This window comes from Typopeltis vanoorti, chromosome 12 (genome assembly GCF_054136105.1).
Source record: "Typopeltis vanoorti isolate ZY-2024b chromosome 12, IOZ_Tvanoo_1.0, whole genome shotgun sequence".
In the NCBI taxonomy this organism is placed as follows: Eukaryota; Metazoa; Arthropoda; class Arachnida; order Uropygi; family Thelyphonidae; genus Typopeltis; species Typopeltis vanoorti.
The window spans coordinates 23,528,512-23,549,056 of record NC_143560.1 but is presented as its reverse complement, the minus strand read 5'-3'; the positions used below and the strand labels follow the sequence as shown (position 1 = coordinate 23,549,056).

At 38.1% G+C, this 20,545-nt stretch overlaps 1 protein-coding gene across 1 annotated transcript in view; it reads left to right on the top strand.

The window, feature by feature from the left end:
• LOC150100631 (fibrillin-1-like) overlaps positions 1-20,545 on the top strand; it is a 1,594,375-nt gene that overhangs the window by 954,554 nt on the left and 619,276 nt on the right. The window contains exon 38 of the mRNA XM_090401848.1: positions 4,314-4,439. Within this exon, the coding sequence (XP_090257974.1) occupies positions 4,314-4,439 (126 nt within the window). The remainder of the gene's footprint in view (positions 1-4,313; positions 4,440-20,545) is intronic.

The window sequence follows — 20,545 nt, the reverse complement described above, 5'->3', positions numbered from 1 at the left end:
GTGTTATGTCGTCTTGCCCTCGTAAATTTATATTCTAAGTTACTATTATTTATCACTTTAGGATATCAGCTATTCCGTTGCCGACAAATTTATAATTGTTTAAAATGACTGCGCCAGCCGGCAATTGAATTCTGATACACAATTAGACAACTCTAAAATAATAAAGGGATCACGTGATTTGCAGTCGTGGCTCCTCTCTATCTTTCTTATGAAAATGGATTCCCCCTTTACTTATACAGGTTCGAAGGTTTAATAAGTGGTAATTCAAATCTCAGAAAACAACAGACTCGTGAACTTTGGGTTAAAGAAATACATTTATTTTAAACACTTGCATATATACACTTTGAGTAATAACTTCAACAGTAAAGAGTCTGAACTCCCCCCCCCCCCTTTAGGCTAAGATATCCAAAATTTCTACTCCTAATTTTTATCTAACAATCCCACACCCTTTTTGTATTATTATATTCAGACTTGATCATTCCACAGAGAGTTACTCAGTGCTCACATATAAAAAAACATGTACACATAGTTATATACAATCCTTGTGTAGAGCATATCAGATGCAATCCGTCTTGTATTTTAACATGGGATAATATTCTTATTTGTGCTCAAGCTTTATCCTCCCCAACTTAGTTAATATTCAAGCTAATATTTAACATAATATCATAAAGTTTCTTCCTAATTAAACAGTTCGAAGATTTGGTTCCTTCCTCAGCATAAGCTTAGAGTGACACAGCTTATTTGACAACAGACTAGTCCAAAATCAGTCCTTTAGGCATCATATGAAAGTTAAATGTATGGAGCTCCTAAATTCCTTGGTTACTATTCTAAAATGAGTATGAATACTTGTACATTACCATCCTTGTCTTTTCACAGAGTTGCCTTGGCTTCCTTGCGATTACACTTCTGTGTTTTCTCACCACTTTTTCTCATGGCATCAGCGACTTACTTCTATTATCTTCGAAAGGTTGCACTCTCGCTGACTACACGTTGGCATAACTAACCAACGGCTGTTTACTGGAATTCTGACCTCATTCCTTTGGTGACTATACTCGACACAGCACAACAGCAACCGGGAGATTGTTGCTGGGAACTGGCGGCAAGCTTCCACAGCTATCCAGGACTTGGATGGGAACGCAGGAACAGAAATCAAGAGAGTGATTTGAATCTCGTGCCGGACCTTATATTGCAAAATGTGAGCACCCTCTCTCGATGACTGCATCATGCTCATAGCTGCGGCCGATTGGTCACCGCAACTCCGAACTGTTTTGACATTGTTCTAATACATAGATCATCTTATATACATCTAATAACAACATTTCAGTACTGAGACATAATTTTCCCTTGCTAATTTCACACAGACATTATCAACTTTAAATATAGATTTCCCAAAGTTACTTAATATCTACAACCTCAGTTGGTTAGACATACCTCTGAGTGAACATATGTACACTATCCTTTTAGCCCTTCTTCTGGAGGCATAAGTATGTCCTTATCCTTAGATCTAATCATTACTGTGTGTTGGGTCGGAAACAGGATGACTCATCAATAGTGAATCAGCACTTTTTCCGACACAACACATGCATGTGCACACCTTCTCTGGTACTCCGTGGGTTTTCATCTCTCCCTGTTTAGAGTAAATGAGTATAAATGTCCAAAAGCTGAAATTGTTTCTAAATACTATAGCATTCTGTGCTTAACTCTAAGGTTGCTACAACATTCTGGTATTGGCATTCCATTAATAAAATCTAAACTCAGTATAAAGAAATCTTTAATCACTTTCACCTCAAATTTCCACAGTTGGATATTGACAATAACACTTTGTTTCATAAATTATTGAAGTTCCAAGGATACCCTGATAGGAGGAATCTTGCTTGGAAAACTGCATATGGTCACTTGCCAGTAAATGCCATCAAATTGAGGTGTTGAACATTGGAGAGCCAATTTGTGACATCTGTTATTACTGATTGGAAACAGTAGAACATACATTCTGCAGCCATCCTCTTGCCCTGCATATTTGGAACTGATTATGTAATGTGTTGGGTATTCCATTACTTACAACAGAACAAGTTCTTTTTTTGCAGTACTCGCACTGATCGGCAATTAGAAAGAGAATTTAGATTTTTATATTTAATGAATTAAAATAACACTTATGGAAAGTTAGGAAAAAACATGAATTTGAAAACCAGCAATATGCCATAGAAATGCTTTACAATATTGTATTTTGGAAAATAGTCTTGTTTAGTCAGACAATTTTTGTATAATAGAAATAAGCATTCTATGAGAGGCCAAATTTTTGGCTTAGTGGTGTAGTCCACCTATATTATGCAATGTTCTCCAGGGGGGAGACAAACTTCTGTCGATTTTTATTATGAGATGTTTTTTAAATGGTTCTATCCTCTTAGTTCACTGTATTCTAATGATCAATTGTAGGGATGACTGGAGAGTAATCTCAGGCATTTGTGTTCGTGAAAAAGAGAAAAAAAAAGTCTTTGGCTATGTGATATAAAAGAACTGAGGCCTTTCTTCCTGTCTCTCATACTATCTATCTGTCTTTTCTTTCTCTTAATACTATCAGACTCTTTTGCACCCCTGTATTAACTACTCTGGGCCTATGACTAAACAAACACACGTAATAACTACAGTAATAAGTTTTAATAAGTAAATATTTCATCCTAAGTATGAAAGGATATCGTCAGTATAGTTAATTCAAACAATGCTAGGAATAACATACAGTTAGGGCGCATGATTACATTGGAATCCCAATATGCATAGTAGCGTGTTATAGAATTAAATTAAAACATATCTGGATGGAGAAAAAAATAGATTACATTAAAATAAGATAACATATATAAAAATTATTATTTTATACAATTTTGTATGACAATATCCTATACTTTAGGAATAGCAAGAAAGTCATTATTGTTAAGATTTGGTCTGTGAAGTAGGGCTTCAGCACTTTCTTTATATAAATGTTCATGTTTATATAAAGATGTGTGTAGAATTTTGTCTTTTCCAATGGATTCTATGGTTTGGGTTTTCAACTCTGTGTTGTGCGAGGCCAGATTTCCGTGGTTTGATAAGACGGATATGGTCTTGATGTTCCGAAATACGTTTATGAACAGATCTACCTGTCTATTCTATCCATAGTAAGACAATTTACAGGAGCATGGAACCTCATACATGCCAGGTAGCATCAGAGGTGAGAGTTTGTCTTTAGGAGAAGGTAACAAGTTGTAGATCTGGTTGATTGGTTTGTAGGTTCCCCACACATCAACCTAGACAAGGACAAGCCCGTAGGATTTCCATACCTTATGTCAAAGGCATCTCTGAATGTCTTTCAAAAATTATGAAGAAATACAAACTTGCTACTACTACTACCTACTATTATACTGTTCATAAACGTATTTCAGAACATCAAGACCATATCCATCTTATCAAACTGCAGAAATCTGGCCTCGCTCAACACAGAGGTGAAAATCCAAGGATTTTCACCTCTGTGTTTCACCATAGGATTTATTGGAGAAAACCAAACTTCTACATAGATCTTTATATAAATATGAACATTTATATAAAGAAAGTGTTGAAGCCCTACTTCACAGACCAAATCTAAACCGTAATGATGTTCTTGCTATTCCTAAAGTATGGGAAATTGTCATACAAAATTGTGTAAAATAATAATTTTTATATATGTTATCTTATTTTAGTGTAATCTATTTTTTTTTCCCCTTCAGATATATTTTAATTTAAATCTGTAACATGCTACTGCATGCATATTGGGATTCCATTGTAATCATACACCTTAACTGTATGTTATTCCTAGTATTGTTTGAATTAACTGTACTGATGATGTCCTTTGATACTTGCATTATGGGATACTAAGGCAAGTGATGTGATGTTGTTAGCCTCTACATACCAATTATGAAGATTATTATTGTTATTATTATTATTATGTGACACCTCCAGAGAGGCCAAAGACTCATCGAGGGAGAGTGCCAACAGCATCGAATGATTGAATCCCTTCCAACTACTAACCACGCTCAAAGTTGCTTAACTTTTTTCGTGAGTCATTAGTAGCAGAGGCTCTACCAATCGACCAACCACACAAACTTTGTTTGTTGATAAAGGAATAAACCAAGAATGTATACTTTCTTGGCATTTTTAATTTGAAGTATGACTGGATTATTAGACTAGTCAGATATTGATTTACCAAAAATAATGTGAGTTACTATATCCAGAAGTTTAATTTACATGACATAATTTTTTTTTTTCATTTTTGAAATATTTTCTTTAATTTTTTTCTTTTTTGTTAGATATTGATGAATGTGGTGAACTAGATGGGATTTGCAATGGAGGCCGTTGTTCTAATACATTTGGGAGTTTTATGTGTATTTGTCCAGAAGGATATGTACTGGATGATTCTCAGCGCACCTGTATAGGTAGAAATTCCTTAATATATATATATATATCAGTGGTGAATGCAATATTTTTTCTTGAGTAGGAGATTTTCTATAGATGTAATGTATTCGGTCTTGTTTAATATAAACTTTTCTACACAATTATTTAGCAATACTCTATATTGTAGAATTATCTCTGGTCAGGTACATTAAGATTAGTCAACTGAAAATGTGAGGCAGATGAAATTGAGAAATCATTGCTGTGTGGTACATCAATAGTAAACAGACAACAAAAGAAAAAGTGAATGGGAAAAGTATGAAAGTGCAAGAAACTGGGAGTAAGGAGAAGGTATTGTAAAGAGATTTGATGACAAGAGGTATACTTAATGAGAAAGTGAAAACGCATGTTTCACAGGTGTGAAGGTCAAAAATTATTGTTATTATTATTATTATTATTATTATGTGACACCTCCAGGGAGTACAAAGCTCATCGAAGGAGAGTGTGCCAACAGCATCGAACGATTGATTCCCTTCCAACTACTAACCGTGCTCGAACTTGCTTAATTTTTTTCGTGAGCCATTAGTAGCAGAGGCTCTACCAATCGACCAACCTTTGCTGGGTTAGTGAACTTGTTATTCTGCAGAGGATACAAGTGAAAGAATTGTTTGGTTGGCATGAATGATTTAGAAAGTGAGAAATATTCAATGAGAGAAGATATTAAAGAGTTGAAGATAGTAGCATAAAGAGGTGGGAGAAATAAAATATTGTGAATCTGCAGGTATTCTAGGAATGACAATTCTTTCTTTTAAGGTTACACGGTGATCAGCATTCATGGTTAAGAATTTAGGGAGACACAACACACATGTTAAAATAATTACTTCAGTTAATATTAGGAAAGTAACATTTGATGTTTCGACCTCTGTATTGAAGTCATCATCAGAAAAATACATATGTATAAGAACCAAGCTACATGCTACTGTACTTTACAAAGGTTAAATGAATCTAAGCTGCTTATTAATCTTTTAATCTAGCCTGACCGCTAATGGAAAAAGAAAAAAAAATTAATAATATTAAAAAGATAATGAAAAATAAAATAAAATAAAGTAAAAAAAAAAAGTAGATATAAAAATAAATTAAAAACAGAACTACATTAAACATTTCTAGTCTTCTTGTATTGAGATTTCCTTCTGGTCTTGTTCCAGTTGCTATAAGGGTTGCAGATGGGTCCTCCACATTCTTGGAATGAACAAAAATGACGAACTAATCATTCCAAGAATGTGGAGAACCATGGGGAGAGTGGCCATGCAGTCTTGTTCTGGGAGGCTGCTAAACATATGAAATTCTCTCAACAAAGCTGTGTAGAGGCTTAAGTGCTGTGAGGACATCATGTTGGAGGCTTAATGGATTTTTTACACCACTCAAAAAGAATTAAAATAGAATTTAATACTTCCTATATTTCGTCCTAGTCACTAGGACATCTACGGGGATTACAAAAACAATTAATGTAACATGCACACAAATATCATACAATACTAAGCCCAACCACGTGGGTGACACTAAAGTCCTATCTAGGTGGAGCGCCCTCTAAGGGCGGTAGTAGGTGGCCTGGAATGTAAGGTGGGACCTCTGGTGATGAGTGTTTCCCTTAGGAAGGGAATAGGAAGTATTAAATTCTATTTTAATTCTTTTTGAGTGTTGTAAAAAATCCATTAAGCCTCCAACATGATCTCAACAAAGGGTTTATGTTGAACTGTAAAGCAGATAATTACCAGAGACTTAGAAGGCATCTTAGAGAGGAGCAGTGCCATGGCTTGAGAAGCTACAAGGAAAGAATATTAGTAGTGCATGGGAAGTGGTCACGAATTGTTTGAGAGTAGCAGTATCAGACTCATAGTCAGGAGAATAAACAAAGTGGGTGATTGGAGATATATACAGCAAGAACTTCAAAAATAGAAAACATCGTGGAGGAAATATACAGAAAAAGGTGAACATCATACTCATGAGCTGTACAAAGTGCAGGCAAGAAGAGTGACTAGTATGGTAAGAAAGGTAAAATTAGATTATGAGAGAAAATTAGGTAAGCAGGAAAAAGTAATTCCAAAAGAGTTTTCACATGTAGCAAGTAAAAGAAGAATGACTATGGAAAGATGATTTTAATCAATGCTAATGGTTGGAAGGTGGCTGAAACAAAAGAAATAGCTGAGTAATCACCTTGTAAAGGTGTATCATCCAGGTGGAGATTTAGCAGTTGCTGGTGTAACCAAGACTGATGTCATAATTGCAGTAGATGAAGAAGAGATGCTCAGCATAATGAAAAAAATGAATGTAAATACAGCAATGAGACTGGATAGTATGTCAGCCCATGTGCTGTGAGAAAGTGCAAGAAAATTGGCAGTGCTTCTGTTAAAGTTGTTTAGTCTAAGTCTCAGCTGTATCAATGTTCCAACTGAGTAGAAAGTGGTTTAGATAGTGGCATTATGTAAATGTGACTCTCAGACAGAAGGAGCAAATTACAAACCAATTATTATTTCAGGAGTGGTGGTTAAAATATTGGAAAAGTTGACTGTAGATAAAATCCAGCAGTGTGTGGATAGGTATATAATACTCCATGGTGGGAAGAATGGCTTTGTAAAAGGTACATTCTACTTTAGTAATCTACTCACATTTTTAATAGAGTGACAGTAGAATTAGATAAGGGACATGGCTACAACTTGATATTGCTGGACTTTGCAAAGGCATTTGACAGAATATGGAGTAATTGGGAATGACTATGAAGCTGGTGGTATGGATTGGGGAAGGAGGTGGCTGACAGGCATCAGAGAGTAGTATATGGTGGAGTGGAATTTAGAGGAATGTGGGTGATTGTGGAGTACCTCAAGAGTTTTCTACTTGGTTCACCACTCTTTAATTTGTATATAAATGATATATGGAATGGAGGTGGGGGATATTCAGTTGTTTGCTGATGATGCAAAACTGGAGATGGTACTTGTTGATAAATGTGATATTATGCAGGATGATTTAAAGAAATTAGCTTTATGAGCAAAGGATAAATAATGATTGTGAATTTAATGTTGTAAAATAAACGTTATGCACGTCAGGTTGAAAAGGTTATGTACTATGCATCGCATTGATGGTACTGGATTGACATCGATGAGGAATAATGGTGTAGGGTAATGGAACTTTGGGGTAATGGTGGACAGAGAATTGAAGTTCAGAGGGCATATTGCAAATATCTATTAAAATAGTCCAAAGCATTAATTCGATGTTGGGAAAAACATGCTAACGAATAAAGATATGGAGGTCATTATCCTTCTTTATGAGACTATCATTTGGCAGCATCTAGTCTACTGGGCATATTTTTTGGTCACCTGGGTTCGGGGATCAGGAGATGATGGACAGGATACAGCGACGAGTGACCACGCTGGTGATAGGGCTGTGGAATACTCCATATGAGGATAGGTTGAAGGTGTATGTTGCAAAGTTTAGTTAATAGTGGAAGAGAGGAGATGTGATAGAAATTTATAAGTTATTAAAGGGTTCTGTAAGACTGACACAAAAGAATTTTTTAATACATGTCAAATAGAGAGAGAACTAGACATCACTCCTGGAAGTGTGTAAGAGTGACTTGATTTCTTACTCATAGAGTACTGAGTGAGTGGGTATAATGGATTGCCAGAAGTAGTTGTGAGTGCCCTGACAGTGAATGAATTTAAGGAGAGGTGTGATAGATAATGTGTTTATAATGGTTAGTGTAAGTTTTCCACAATAATTATTCTGACTCCATCGAGATTCCTGTATTACAATAATAACTCACATTCTCTTACACCACCTTTTATACTTTAACTTAAATTTGTTTATTTTTACTGTTCTTTCATTTCCTATTGGCAGTCAATTTTGTTTACTCACTCACCACTTGCTATGCGAATAACTAGTTTAGCTATACACTTATTAACTTCCAGAAGTATCCCAATTTTCACTTCACTATTACATGTCACAGATATCCATAAAATCTCTTTTCCAACCTGTGTATCTCTGTCATGTCATCTCTCCCCTGCTTGTTCATGAACATTTTCCAGAGGGTGCTGTGTGTCACCGAAATAACACTACTCGTGGAATTGCTGGAGCAAAGATATATTTTATTTTATTTTTTGAATATTTTTGAAGAATTATATGCATTTCACCAAAAATTTCTTTAATTAGTGATAATGAGCATATTAATTATTGAGGTTGTTAATAGGTTTTGTAGCATATTTGCAAATTTTCTAATAACAATTAATAAAGGAGGTAATAAATGGTGGTAAGAACTAGACCTGCCAGATACATGGTGCGAAAATTTAGTGCCTTGAGCAGTGTGCATTTTACTCAGATAATTCATTGCCAGCAGTGTAATAAGTAATGTGCGGGCAAATGTGGCAGATGTGTTTGTTGAGAGATTAAATGAGAGGTGAGAGAGTACGGGTCTTCAGAAAGTTTAGCATAATGATAGGCTGCAGTGATTTGAATATTATTATTATTATTATTTACGCCTCAAAGGAATCAAAAGAATCTTCGTGGGAGGTCCTTCCTAGGAAACACAAGTCTATCAAGACTCATCGTGGGAGGTCCCTCCTACGAAACACAAAGTCTGTCATACCACTCCTTGAACTCATTGACTGTTTGTGCTTTCACTACGCTATCAGACAGTGCATTCCACACTTCACCCATCCTCCATGCAAAGAAACCACTCCTCACCCTCTTGCTCACAGTTTCCTTTCATAACTTCCAGGGATGGCTCCTTGTCATCACTCCTTCCCGCTATTCAACATAGCGAAAGAACTGCCCAGTGTCAACCCTGTAACCACCTCTCAACATTTTAAAATTCTCAATCATATCACCTCTCCTTCTATCCACCAAACTCTGCAGTCCACATTCCCTCAGCCGATCCTCATAACTATCATTGTACAGTCCTGAAACCATCTTTGTTATCTGCCTTTGTACCCTTTCCACAGTTAATTTATCCTCTTCAAATCCTGGGTACCAAATCTGAGAACAATAGTCTAAGTGTGGTCTGATCAGGGTCTTACACAATGGAATGATAACTCTTTTATCTCTGCAGGTCAGCGTCCTTCTCATTTTTGCAGCACTCCTCTGTGTTACCTTCACCATCTTTGCAATATGTCCCATGAATTTCATGTTTCTATCAATCATCAATCGCAGATCTCTTGTCTCCCCTACTTCTTCAGTATAGCTCCTCCAATAGAGTATGCAGCGTCCCATCGATGTTTCCCAAACCTCAAGATCTTACGTTTTGCTGCATTAAACCGAGATCGCCAGATTCATTTGCCCATCTGTCTAGCTTATTCAAATCCTCTTGCAAGACTACAACATCTGCACTATTACTAATAATCCTTCCCAGCTTCACATCATCCACAAACAACTGAATATCCCCCTGCAATCCACTGACAATGTCATTGATGTAAAGGTTAAACAATATAGGTCCCAGTACTGAGCCCTGTGGGACCCCCACTTGTATCCCTCTGCCTTCTTGAAACTGCCCAACCATTCACAACTCTCTGATACCTATCGGACAGCCAGTGCTGAATCCAGTTGACCAACCTGACATCCAAACCCATGTGCTGCAACTTAAATATCAGCTTATCATGTGGCACCCTGTCAAATGCTTTCGCTAAATCCAAGAAAATGGCAGTATATGCCTTTCCCTCATCTTACTGATGAACTACAGCCAAGGAGAATAGAAGTTGAACTGCAGGATAGTGAAAAGAGCACATTTGAGGCTATTTGGTGTGAGATTGAGACTAGCAGAACAAAATATACAATTGGGTGCTGCTGTAGACCAGGTGATGGAATAGATGTTGGAGATAGTATGCATAAGCAAATAGATGCAATGAGTGGAAGGTGGGTAATTATTATGGGGATTTCAGCTATGGTCACATTGATTGGAAGGAGGAGAGGACACATGGGAGGTAGGAATTAGATTTTATGCAGTTATTATTAAGGGATAACTACCTGAGACAGCATGTAATGGAATATACTAGGGGTTCAAGAGTGCTTGACCTAGTAATTGCATCTGAGAATTTGATTGTATTGAATACGACCACTTTGCCACCAATTGATGAGAGTGATCATAAGGTCTTGACCTGGGAGGTGGCTAAATGTGTGGAATTTTCAATTAAGACTGGGTACATGTGTAATTACTGGGCTGGTAAGTATGAAAATCTTAGGAGATTGCTTGGTTCAGTGCCATGGCATTTAAAACTGCAAGGGCTGGAGGTTGATAGTGTATGGGAAGCGGTAAAGGAGCGTTTGAAGGAGGTAATGGCTGACTGTGTATCTAGAGTCCGGATAGTAAATCAAGTGGGGGTTAAATGGATGAATAACACCATTAGGCTTGAGCTGCAAAAAAAGAAACAACTGTGGAGGGAATTTAAAGAAAGAGGTGACCTGCAGGCACACGAACAGTATAGGGCACAGGCCAGAAGGGTAACGAGTGTGGTAAGAAAAGCAAAAAAGGAATACGAAAGAACATTGGCCATGCAAGCTAAAGAGAATCCCAAACAGTTTTTTCGATATGCTGCAATTAAAAGAAAAAATGTATATGGCAGAGTGATTTTAAGGAATGCCGATGGTAGGGAGGTAACTGAATCAGTTGATATAGTGGAATTATTGAGCGAGCACTTTGCATGAGTATATCATCCAGGTGGTATTGCAGATATGAAGGAATCAATAGCTTATACGGGAATTGAAATGAATGAAATGGAAGTGAATAGTATATTACAAAACCTTAATGTGAATACATCTGTGGGATTGGATGGTATACCAGCTCAGGTCTTACGTGAAGCAGCTAAAGAATTGTCAGTGCCCTTGACCATTTTGTTTAATTTGAGTCACGGGTCTGGGTTAGTATCAAGGGGTGGAAAGAGGGGAAAATAGTTCCACTGCATAAAGAAGGTTCCAAGACTGCTGTTGCAAATTACCGACCAATCAGCATATCAGGAGTCATTGTCAAGGTTTTGGTGAAAGTAGTCAAGAAAAGAATACAGGATTGGATTGATGAAAATGGGATATTGTATGGGGGACAACATGGTTTTGTGAAGGGTAGATCATGCCTCAGTAACTTGCTAAGTTTTATAACACAGGGATGGCTGATGAATAGGGATAATGGGTTTACAGTGATTCTGCTGGACCTTGCTAAGGCCTTTGACAGGATACCACATGGAATTCTAATCAGTAAATTGCAGCATATGGGGGATGGATATAGGGTTGGTGAGATGAATAGGAGGATGGTTGATGGAGAGATGTCAGAGAATACTTTATTCAGGCGTAGAGTCCAAAAGATGGCCTGTGACTAGTGGTGTGCTGCAGGGTTCTATTCTTGGACCACTACTGTTTAATTTGTTCATCAATGATATAGGAAAGGATCTGAGAGGAACCGTTCATTTGTTTGCTGATGATGCAAAGTTGGGTAGAGCAATAGTGAATGCACATGATGTCAAAATTTTGTAGGATGATTGGATAGATTGGCAGACTGGGCTAAGGAGAATGGATGTCAATTTAATGGGCAAAGTGTAAGGTTATGCATTTTGGGGTGAAAAGATTAGCAGCAGTATACCACATTGGTGGAACTGTACTCCAGGAGACAAGGCCAGTGATTTGGGAGTGTTGGTGGAGAGGGAGTTGAAGTTTTGGGGGCACATTGCAAAAGTGACTAAATCAGCTCATCAAATCACTTGGATGCTGAAGAATACTTTGATGAGCAGAGATAAGCAAGTTATTGTTCCTCTGTATCAAGCCTAGAGAAGACCCCATCTTGACTACTGTGCCCAGATCTGTGCGCCAGGGTTTCATTCTTGATTGGGAGGAGGTGGAGAGGATCCAAAGGTGATTGACCAAGATGATAACAGGTCTATGGAATGAACCTTATGAGAACAGCCATTATCTCCTTCAAACGCTCCTTTACCGCTTCCCATACACTATCAACCTCTAGCCCTTGCAGTTGAAGATTTGTGGGTTGCAGAAATTGGTTGATAGGTGGAAAAGGGGGTGATATGATTGAGACATTCAAATTACTGAAGGGTTTTTATGAGATCACTTCAGAGGTTATTTTTCAGAACAGGACTGGTGGTGGGAGGACTAGGCAGCCACCCATGGAAACTGGGAAAGATTGTGGTTAGCAAGGGTGTTAGAACTAGGTTTTTTACTTGGAGAGTGGCGAATGAGTTGCCCGATTCTGTTGTGGGTACCATGACTGTGAATGAGTTCAAAGTAAAGTATGATAGATACTGTGTGGATGTTGAATAGTTGTTCTTGACATGAACAACTATTCAACATCCACAGTTTAGGGCCTCCCTTGATGAGTCTATGAACTCCTTGGAGTGGTCCATAATAATAATAATAATAATAATAATAATCTACTGCTCTTGTAACTTTATTATAAAAGACTGGCATATTACTGAAAGAAGTGCGCCCCTTCACAAATCCATGTTGACTCTCACAGATAACATTACTCATCTGTCAAATGTTGTATATGGTCCCTAACTAATTTCTCCAAGATCTTAACAACTACTAATGACATACAAACTGCCTATAATTAGACACTTCCAATCTTCTACCGTCCTTATGCAATGGCACTATCTTACCCTCTTTCCATTCCCTGGGCACCTTTCCTGTAGCCAGACTTTCATTGAAGAGCCAGGTCAAAGGAGCTGTCAGTTCTTTAGTACATTCTCTCAAAACGCATGGTGAAATACCATCCAGTCGCACAGCTTTACTGGCATCCAGATTACTCAGTATTTGGAACACGCTCTCCTCCTGCACCTCTAAACCTCGAACCTGCTCTGTCCCTCTAGTATTAACACGTTCACTGCCACGCTACCTCGGCATAGTTTGTTCCTGTACACCGAGCAATTTCATTCCTTCAAGGTCAGTACGGTAATCTCGTTGCCAGCGGTCAGCATCATACATAGTATACTCGTAGTTGGCTTGTGCAGAGCATATACCATCTATGAGAATACACAGTTTTGATGCAAGCTCCACAAGCCAAGCATTTTCACTTCTTCAAGGTCAGTACGGTAATCTCGTTGCCGGCGATAAGCGTCATACGAGTAGCTGGTTTACCAACTACGAGTATACTTGTAGTTGGCAGCGAACGTGTTAAAATTTACTCCTCCAGGATGAACTACACCAATAAAGTGTTCATTGAACAATTCCACTATGTCCTCTGCATCAGTCACTCTATTCCCATTTTTATCCCACAATGTCATTCTTCGACAGTCATTTTTCCTCCCACTGGCCACATAGCTAAAAAATTACCTAGGATTTTCTTTGGATCTTAGGGCGAATCTCTTCTCATATTCCCGTTTCGCCTTTCTTACCATACTAGTCACTCTCCTTGCCTGTGTCTTATATTCTTCATGCATCTGCTCTTCATCTGTCTCCTTATATCTCTTCCATAATCTCTCTCTCTTTCACCTGCAGTTCCTGTTTCATATTGTTTGTCATCCACTTTACACCAAATTGTGTCCTCTTGTTCACCCATGGTATACAGCTTACCATTGCTGCTAACAAATATTCTTTCATAATTTTCCACGCACTAATGATATCGCAGCCTTCCAATTCCTCCCTCCATGAAAATTCCCCAAGTTGACGTCTTAGACTATTATGATCACCTGTCTTATAATTCCACATACGTTCCCTTCTCTTTGATACTCCTGCATGTCTATTCATTTTCCAAGTCAAAACCATATGGTCACTCTCTCCAACTGGTGGGAGAGATATCATCTCAGTTATTATCAACTCTTCTGATGCTATAACCAAATCCAAAACTCTTGAACCTCTTGTTCCCTCTATTACATGTTGCCTAAGACATTTGACCCACAAGAATTCTAGAAATTCCATTCCCTTATTGCTATATGCATCTTCCCCTCCCCAGTTTATACTAATGTACTTAAAATCTCACATAACAATCATTCTTCTTCTTGCACTTGCCAAACTCTGTATAAACATTTCCTGGTCCCCACCCTCTGTGCTCCTGAGTCTGTAGCAACACCCCACTAAATATCCTGTCTTGCCCACCACTACCTCACACCATATGCTTTCAAAATCATTAGTGCCACTGCCTTCCATAGTCTCCACTCTTAGAGAACATAGGTCGTCACTTATCATAAGCAGTAGTCCACCACCACGCTTTCCCTTCCTATCCTGCTGAAAAATGCTGTACCCAGCAACTTCTATTCCTGTTATTATATCCTCCTCTGTCAACCACGTCTCAGTGATCCCAATAATTTTTGGCCAGGTTGATGCTATCTGCGCCACCAATTCCTCTCCCTTATTCTGGATACTCCTGGCATTAGTATAAAGCATATAAATGCTGTTGTTTCTATACCCAGCATTATCCCCTTGAGACTCCACTGGGCTCGGTGTTACATCCCCCCTTCTCCCAAGTACCCATTCCCACAAGAGGCCACCCCTGCTACCATCCACCTTGGGCATTCTAGTTTCCCTGCATTCACACACTGACTCTTTCAGAACAGCAATCTCTCCAGATGCCTACGTCCTTCCTCATTCAAAAGTGTGTCCTCATTTGCCCTCCAAACATCCACATATTCCAATCCTCTCTTATGACACATTCTAGTTATTATGTTATTCAATATTATTGCTCTTCTGCTCAGCTCATGACTATCATACCTAGGCAACATGCACACTATCTTTCCTCTCTGCATCGTCTTTCGTTCCACCTCAAGCAAGAATCTCATACCTCTCGCTGCCCAATTTACATTACCTCTCATGTCATTTGTTCCTACCATTACAATCATCTCATCCATCCTTTCACCTCTCTTAATTGCCTTAGCCACCCTTTGTATCATTCCTCCAGCAAACACTCCTAGCGCATCCTGTCCTGCACACCACTGATCATTGAGTCCCCGTACATTACACCTGTATGGTGACTTTGTTCCCCTTTTATGGGGAATAAAAGTTGCAAATGGGACTTGAAGAATACCAGATGAAACATGAAGGGCAATGATGGGTATATACATCTGAGAATAATAGTCAGAAGAGTTAAATGAGATTTTGTATGCTGAGAGTGTTACAGTTAATATGGAAATGATTAAAAAAAAAGGAATGGCAAGCATAAATGCCGAAGTGGAAGAAAGTCTGATGGAGTAAAACAAGAATGATTACTGGAAAGCAAGAAATGAGGAATGCATTTCTTTATTTATTTAGCATATGATGATATAACGGCCATGAGGACCCTTTTGTGGGGAAGTACGGCACCATCTCAATTACCCCAAATTTTATCCGGTCTCTGAACCGGCACAGCTGATGAATCAGACCAATGGCTAGCGCCTAAGTATTCCTGATTGTAATCCGTGTTTGTTCACAGGATTGGTTTGCCTGCTTGCAGGAGGAAAATTCCCAGATAAATTGGGGGAAAATCCCTACTCTCCACACCCAAGACTGGCTAACTTGGCTCTGTCTAAGAAAGATCCTAAGTTCGATTCTCGTCGCCGACGTGCAACAAGAATTGAACCTAGGACACTCCTTTCCCAGGCATATGGTTGCGATGTGCATAGCCACTCAGCTAACTGTGTGGAAGAGGAATGTATTAATATCTCATAATGCAAAGCACATACCAAGAATATAATATTTTAGCATCTTAATTTATAACCAAGTGAAAAAAAGTTTCAACAACTAGCTCTGATCCAGAGTATGTTAATAATAAGGTCTAACACCTTTTCATAACTTGTATATGGGAAATATATGAATTCTGCATTGCTTCAACCTTGGTATCACTTCTGGGTCTGGCTCCCACTGATGACATTTAATGATGTTCATCTTGGCGATTACTTGCTTCCTGAGGAGTAGAAGCTCTGCTCAGTGGCAGGTTTTGCCTGTTGCTGAGTGGGACCACTGCTGAGCTTTCTGTCCTGAGGTGATTAAATTCTGGTCAGGAGTTATGAATTTAGGGTCTCTCAGTGAGATTTACAGTAATCTTGTACATAACTGAGTTTTTGGAGACATATGCCTGCACTTTAATATATTTCAATATAAGTCAAAACGGACAGGGTAGTGTCTCTTACCATAATGCTTAGCATTATACACACCCAAAAGGTTGTGTGCTTTGCATTATAAGATATTAAGGCAATTAATGTGAAGTCATTAACCTTTATATACAAGTAACTTAGTTGTGAAGATACTTTATTTGCTTACACTTGGATAAAGGATAAACCAAGAATATAATTTCTCTGCCTCTTTAAGAAAGGATGCGATATTTTTGGTGCAAATGTGAATGTCTAGAAGGGAGGTGGAGGGCTGCTGATGATAGTGGAGGAATTATGTCCATACAACATTGAGATACAAGGACCGAGAAGTGGCAGTGATGTTGGAGCAGCATGATGTGGAGTTGAGGTTGATAGAATGAGATATTTAGTTAGGCATTTCTACTGGCTGGGGAATGTGGAGGGTGAAGACAACTTGGCTTAGTGAGCAAGCAAAGGATGACTGTTATGAGTTATTTCAATTATATCAGTTAGATTGCAATGAAGCGTGTCAGGGAATAAGGAGAATGAATTTCTCAAGTTATTAAAGGACAACAACCTTAGGTAATGTGTAATGGAGGGCTAATGAGGATCAAGAGCCTTATATCTGGTTATATCATCAAAGGATATGATTGTGAATGAAGTGTCTAATTTTCCCTCAGTCAGTGAAAGTGATCATGAAATGATCACCGGGATAGTAGCCATTCATGGGAACTATCGTGAAGAAGGGATATATCTAAAACTACAAGGCTGGTGATTATGAAAAGCATGGCAGCTATACCTTGGAAACTCTACATGCAAGGAACATGCTCCTTATGTCCCTGCTCACACCCAAGTTATACAGCTTCAAGGGATGTCCTGTTGTTCAACCCACTTGCCCTATTCTATGAAAAATTTCTTCCACATTAACCCAGTAACAACTTTTTACCAACTTAAGTATTTCAATTATATCCCCTGTCTTCCTCCTATTCACAAACTGCATTCCCTCAATCTGTCTCTCAAGTTCCTAAATCATATCCCCCCATCCCAAAGACCAGTTACTACTTTAGTCAGTCTTCTCTTGATCCTTTCAAATATATCCTCATCACCATGAAAGCCAGGCACCCAAATCTATGTACAATGATCTATATCAGGGCTGTCCAAAACACAGCCCAAGGGCTGCATGCGGCCCGCGTTAAGATTTTGTGTGGCCTGCCTGTGGGTTTTGATTTTCACAAGTGAAAAAATAAAATAACAATTTGAACCAAATGTGTATTAGATATTTTAATTCTATTACTAATCGATAATCTTGATGTTGGTTATTTTATTTGGTGTTTTTACATCACTATATATACCCATGTGTTTTTCAAATATTACAGGTGTCAAAGAAGCGTTCTTACACTGTTTTGTTCCGCCACTCATGGATGACATGAGCGTGCAATTAGTGTTGTATGTTTGTTCAGCTATTGAGGTTGTGTTGCTGCTCCTCAGTAAATTACTAGATATGCATTGGATGCGGCCCTCAAATAAATCTTTTTTTTAATGTGGCCTTCAGATTACCTAAGGTTGGACAGCCCTGATCTATATGATACCTGATCAATGCATTAAATACAATGGAACCAGAACTTCTTGTTTGCATGGTATGGTCCTTCCTATTGTTGTCATTATCTGGAAAGCAATGAGAAATGACTTCACAAAAATGAGGCTACATCACAAATTCTGCATTATGACCTCTGAACTTCAGATCCTTGTCCACCACCACTCCAAGGTCTCTTGTCTTCTCAACTTCCTACAAACTTTCTCCAAGTGTATACTGTGCATTCCATTATTGCTTACCAATTTCAAAGTTTATGCTTTGCAACATTAAATGAGAGTTTCACACTTGCTGCCTCATCAATTTTACAGGAGAGAAGCAATCTATTAAATTGCTTCTCTCCTGTAAAACCACAATCTGCTTGATTCCTCATCAGTCTCCTCATCACCAGTTTTGCATCATCTACAAACAGTTGTATATCACCACTAAACATATCACAATGTTATTAATCTACAAATTAAATAACAATGGTCCCAAAATTGACCCTTGCAGCCCACCACTTTTTTCTTCCAGGATATCAAACTCCCATACACAACTTGCCAATACATATCTGAGAGTCAGTTTCCTATATAACTCTCCAGTCTATCAACCAATCCCATCTGCTTCAGTTTAGTTACTAACTTGCAGTGTGGCAGTCTATCAAAAGCATTTGCAAAATTCAAGTATACCGCTGTGTATTCATCTCCCTTGTCCAATAAATTTATCACCTTGTTATACTACATAAGGAAGCTTGTAAAACATTACCTCCCTTTAATAAACCCATGCTGACAAGTAGAAAATATACCACTGTTATGAAGCCACATATTTATGTCATCTTTCACTAACCTCTTCAATACCTTAACTACAACTCCAGATATACAGATCAGCCTGTAATTTCTTACCTTAGCCTTATCACCACATTTGTGAAGTGGAACAGCTTTGCCTTCCATCCACTCCTTTGGAACTTGTATAGTAGCAAGCCTTTTGTTAAACGGGTAGGCTAAGGATGATGCTAACTCCTTGGAACATTTCCTTAAGATGCAGTGATATGTCATCAAATCCTATTACCTTATTGACATCTAGCTTACTTAATGCCTCATATACTATTGCTCACCCACCATTAATCTCCTTCTCTCATTGCATTCTCTAGACTTGAGCTTCTGATTTCACACTGATTTTGAAACACTTCAATGAACTGCTCACTGAACACCTTGCCTGTGTCCATTGCAGCAGTCACCAGTCTCCCACGTTCATCCATTAACAGCATCTTTCAATAATCATTATTTTTTCTGCTTATCACATAAAAACTCACAAGGGTTCTTCTTTTGCCTGATTTGCTAATTTCTCCTTGTACCACACTTTTGTTGTTCTTGTTTTGTTAAACAACTGAGTTACTCTCCTGGCCTGCCCTTTATACTCTTCAAGCAACTGATTATTACCATTATTTATTTTGTACTACCTCCAAAGTGCTTCTTCCACATTTCATGCATAATCCTCTCATTTATCCATTTGATACCTACCTTATTCAGCCTTTTGACCTTTGGAATATATTCACACATTGATGCTGTTAAGTATTTCTTTGTCCATTCCCAAGCAGCATTTATTTCCTATCCACTTAACTCATTCCATGCTGTAGCTCCAGGCTTCTCCTTAACCTTTCATAACCACCACCGTTTTACTTCAAAATATATATTCTTTCCTTGCAGAGGTCTTCATATGGCTAGTCACAATCCAAGTGATCACTTCATGATCACTTTCATGAACTGGAGGGAAGTGTGAAACTTCACTTACAATTATATCCTCTAATGAAATAAACAGATCTAAAAACTCTCAATCTTCACTAGTCCTCATTTACATACAGCCTAAGATAGTTGTTTCTCAAGAACTCAACAAATTCATTTTCCTCATTCCCAAATACTATCTCTACATTCCAATCTATGCTGCCATATTAAAATCAGCCATAATAACAATCACCCTTCCCTTATTCACTTACACAAGCTGCTTATACCTTTCTTCACCAGCTCTCTCCGCATTTCCTGGCCCATAGTATCATCCAACTAAATATCTATTTTTGTCAACCTCCAACTTACACCACACTGCATGAAAACCATTGCCACTATTTCCCCCTTTCATTTCTAACTTATGTGGACATAATTCATCTGCCTATCATCAGCAGCACTCCTGTGCAAAAAACTCAAGAAATTCATTTTCCTTATTCTAATATGCTATATCTTCATTTCAGTCTATACTACCATGATTAAAATCATCCATAATAATCACATTACTTGTTCACTAACCCAAGTTGCTTATATATTTCTCAATCACTACTTTTCACATTCTATGGTCTGTAACAACATTCAACTAGATATCTCTATTTCTTCACCTACACCTTATGCCACCCTACCTAAAAACTGTTGCAACTATTTCCTTCTTGCATGTCTGCCTTATATGGAAATAATTCCTCTACTATCATCAGTGGCATTCACCTGCCTTTCTTGTTTTCTCTGTCATTGTTATAAACATTATTATTATTATGTGACACCTCCAGGGAGTCCAAAGA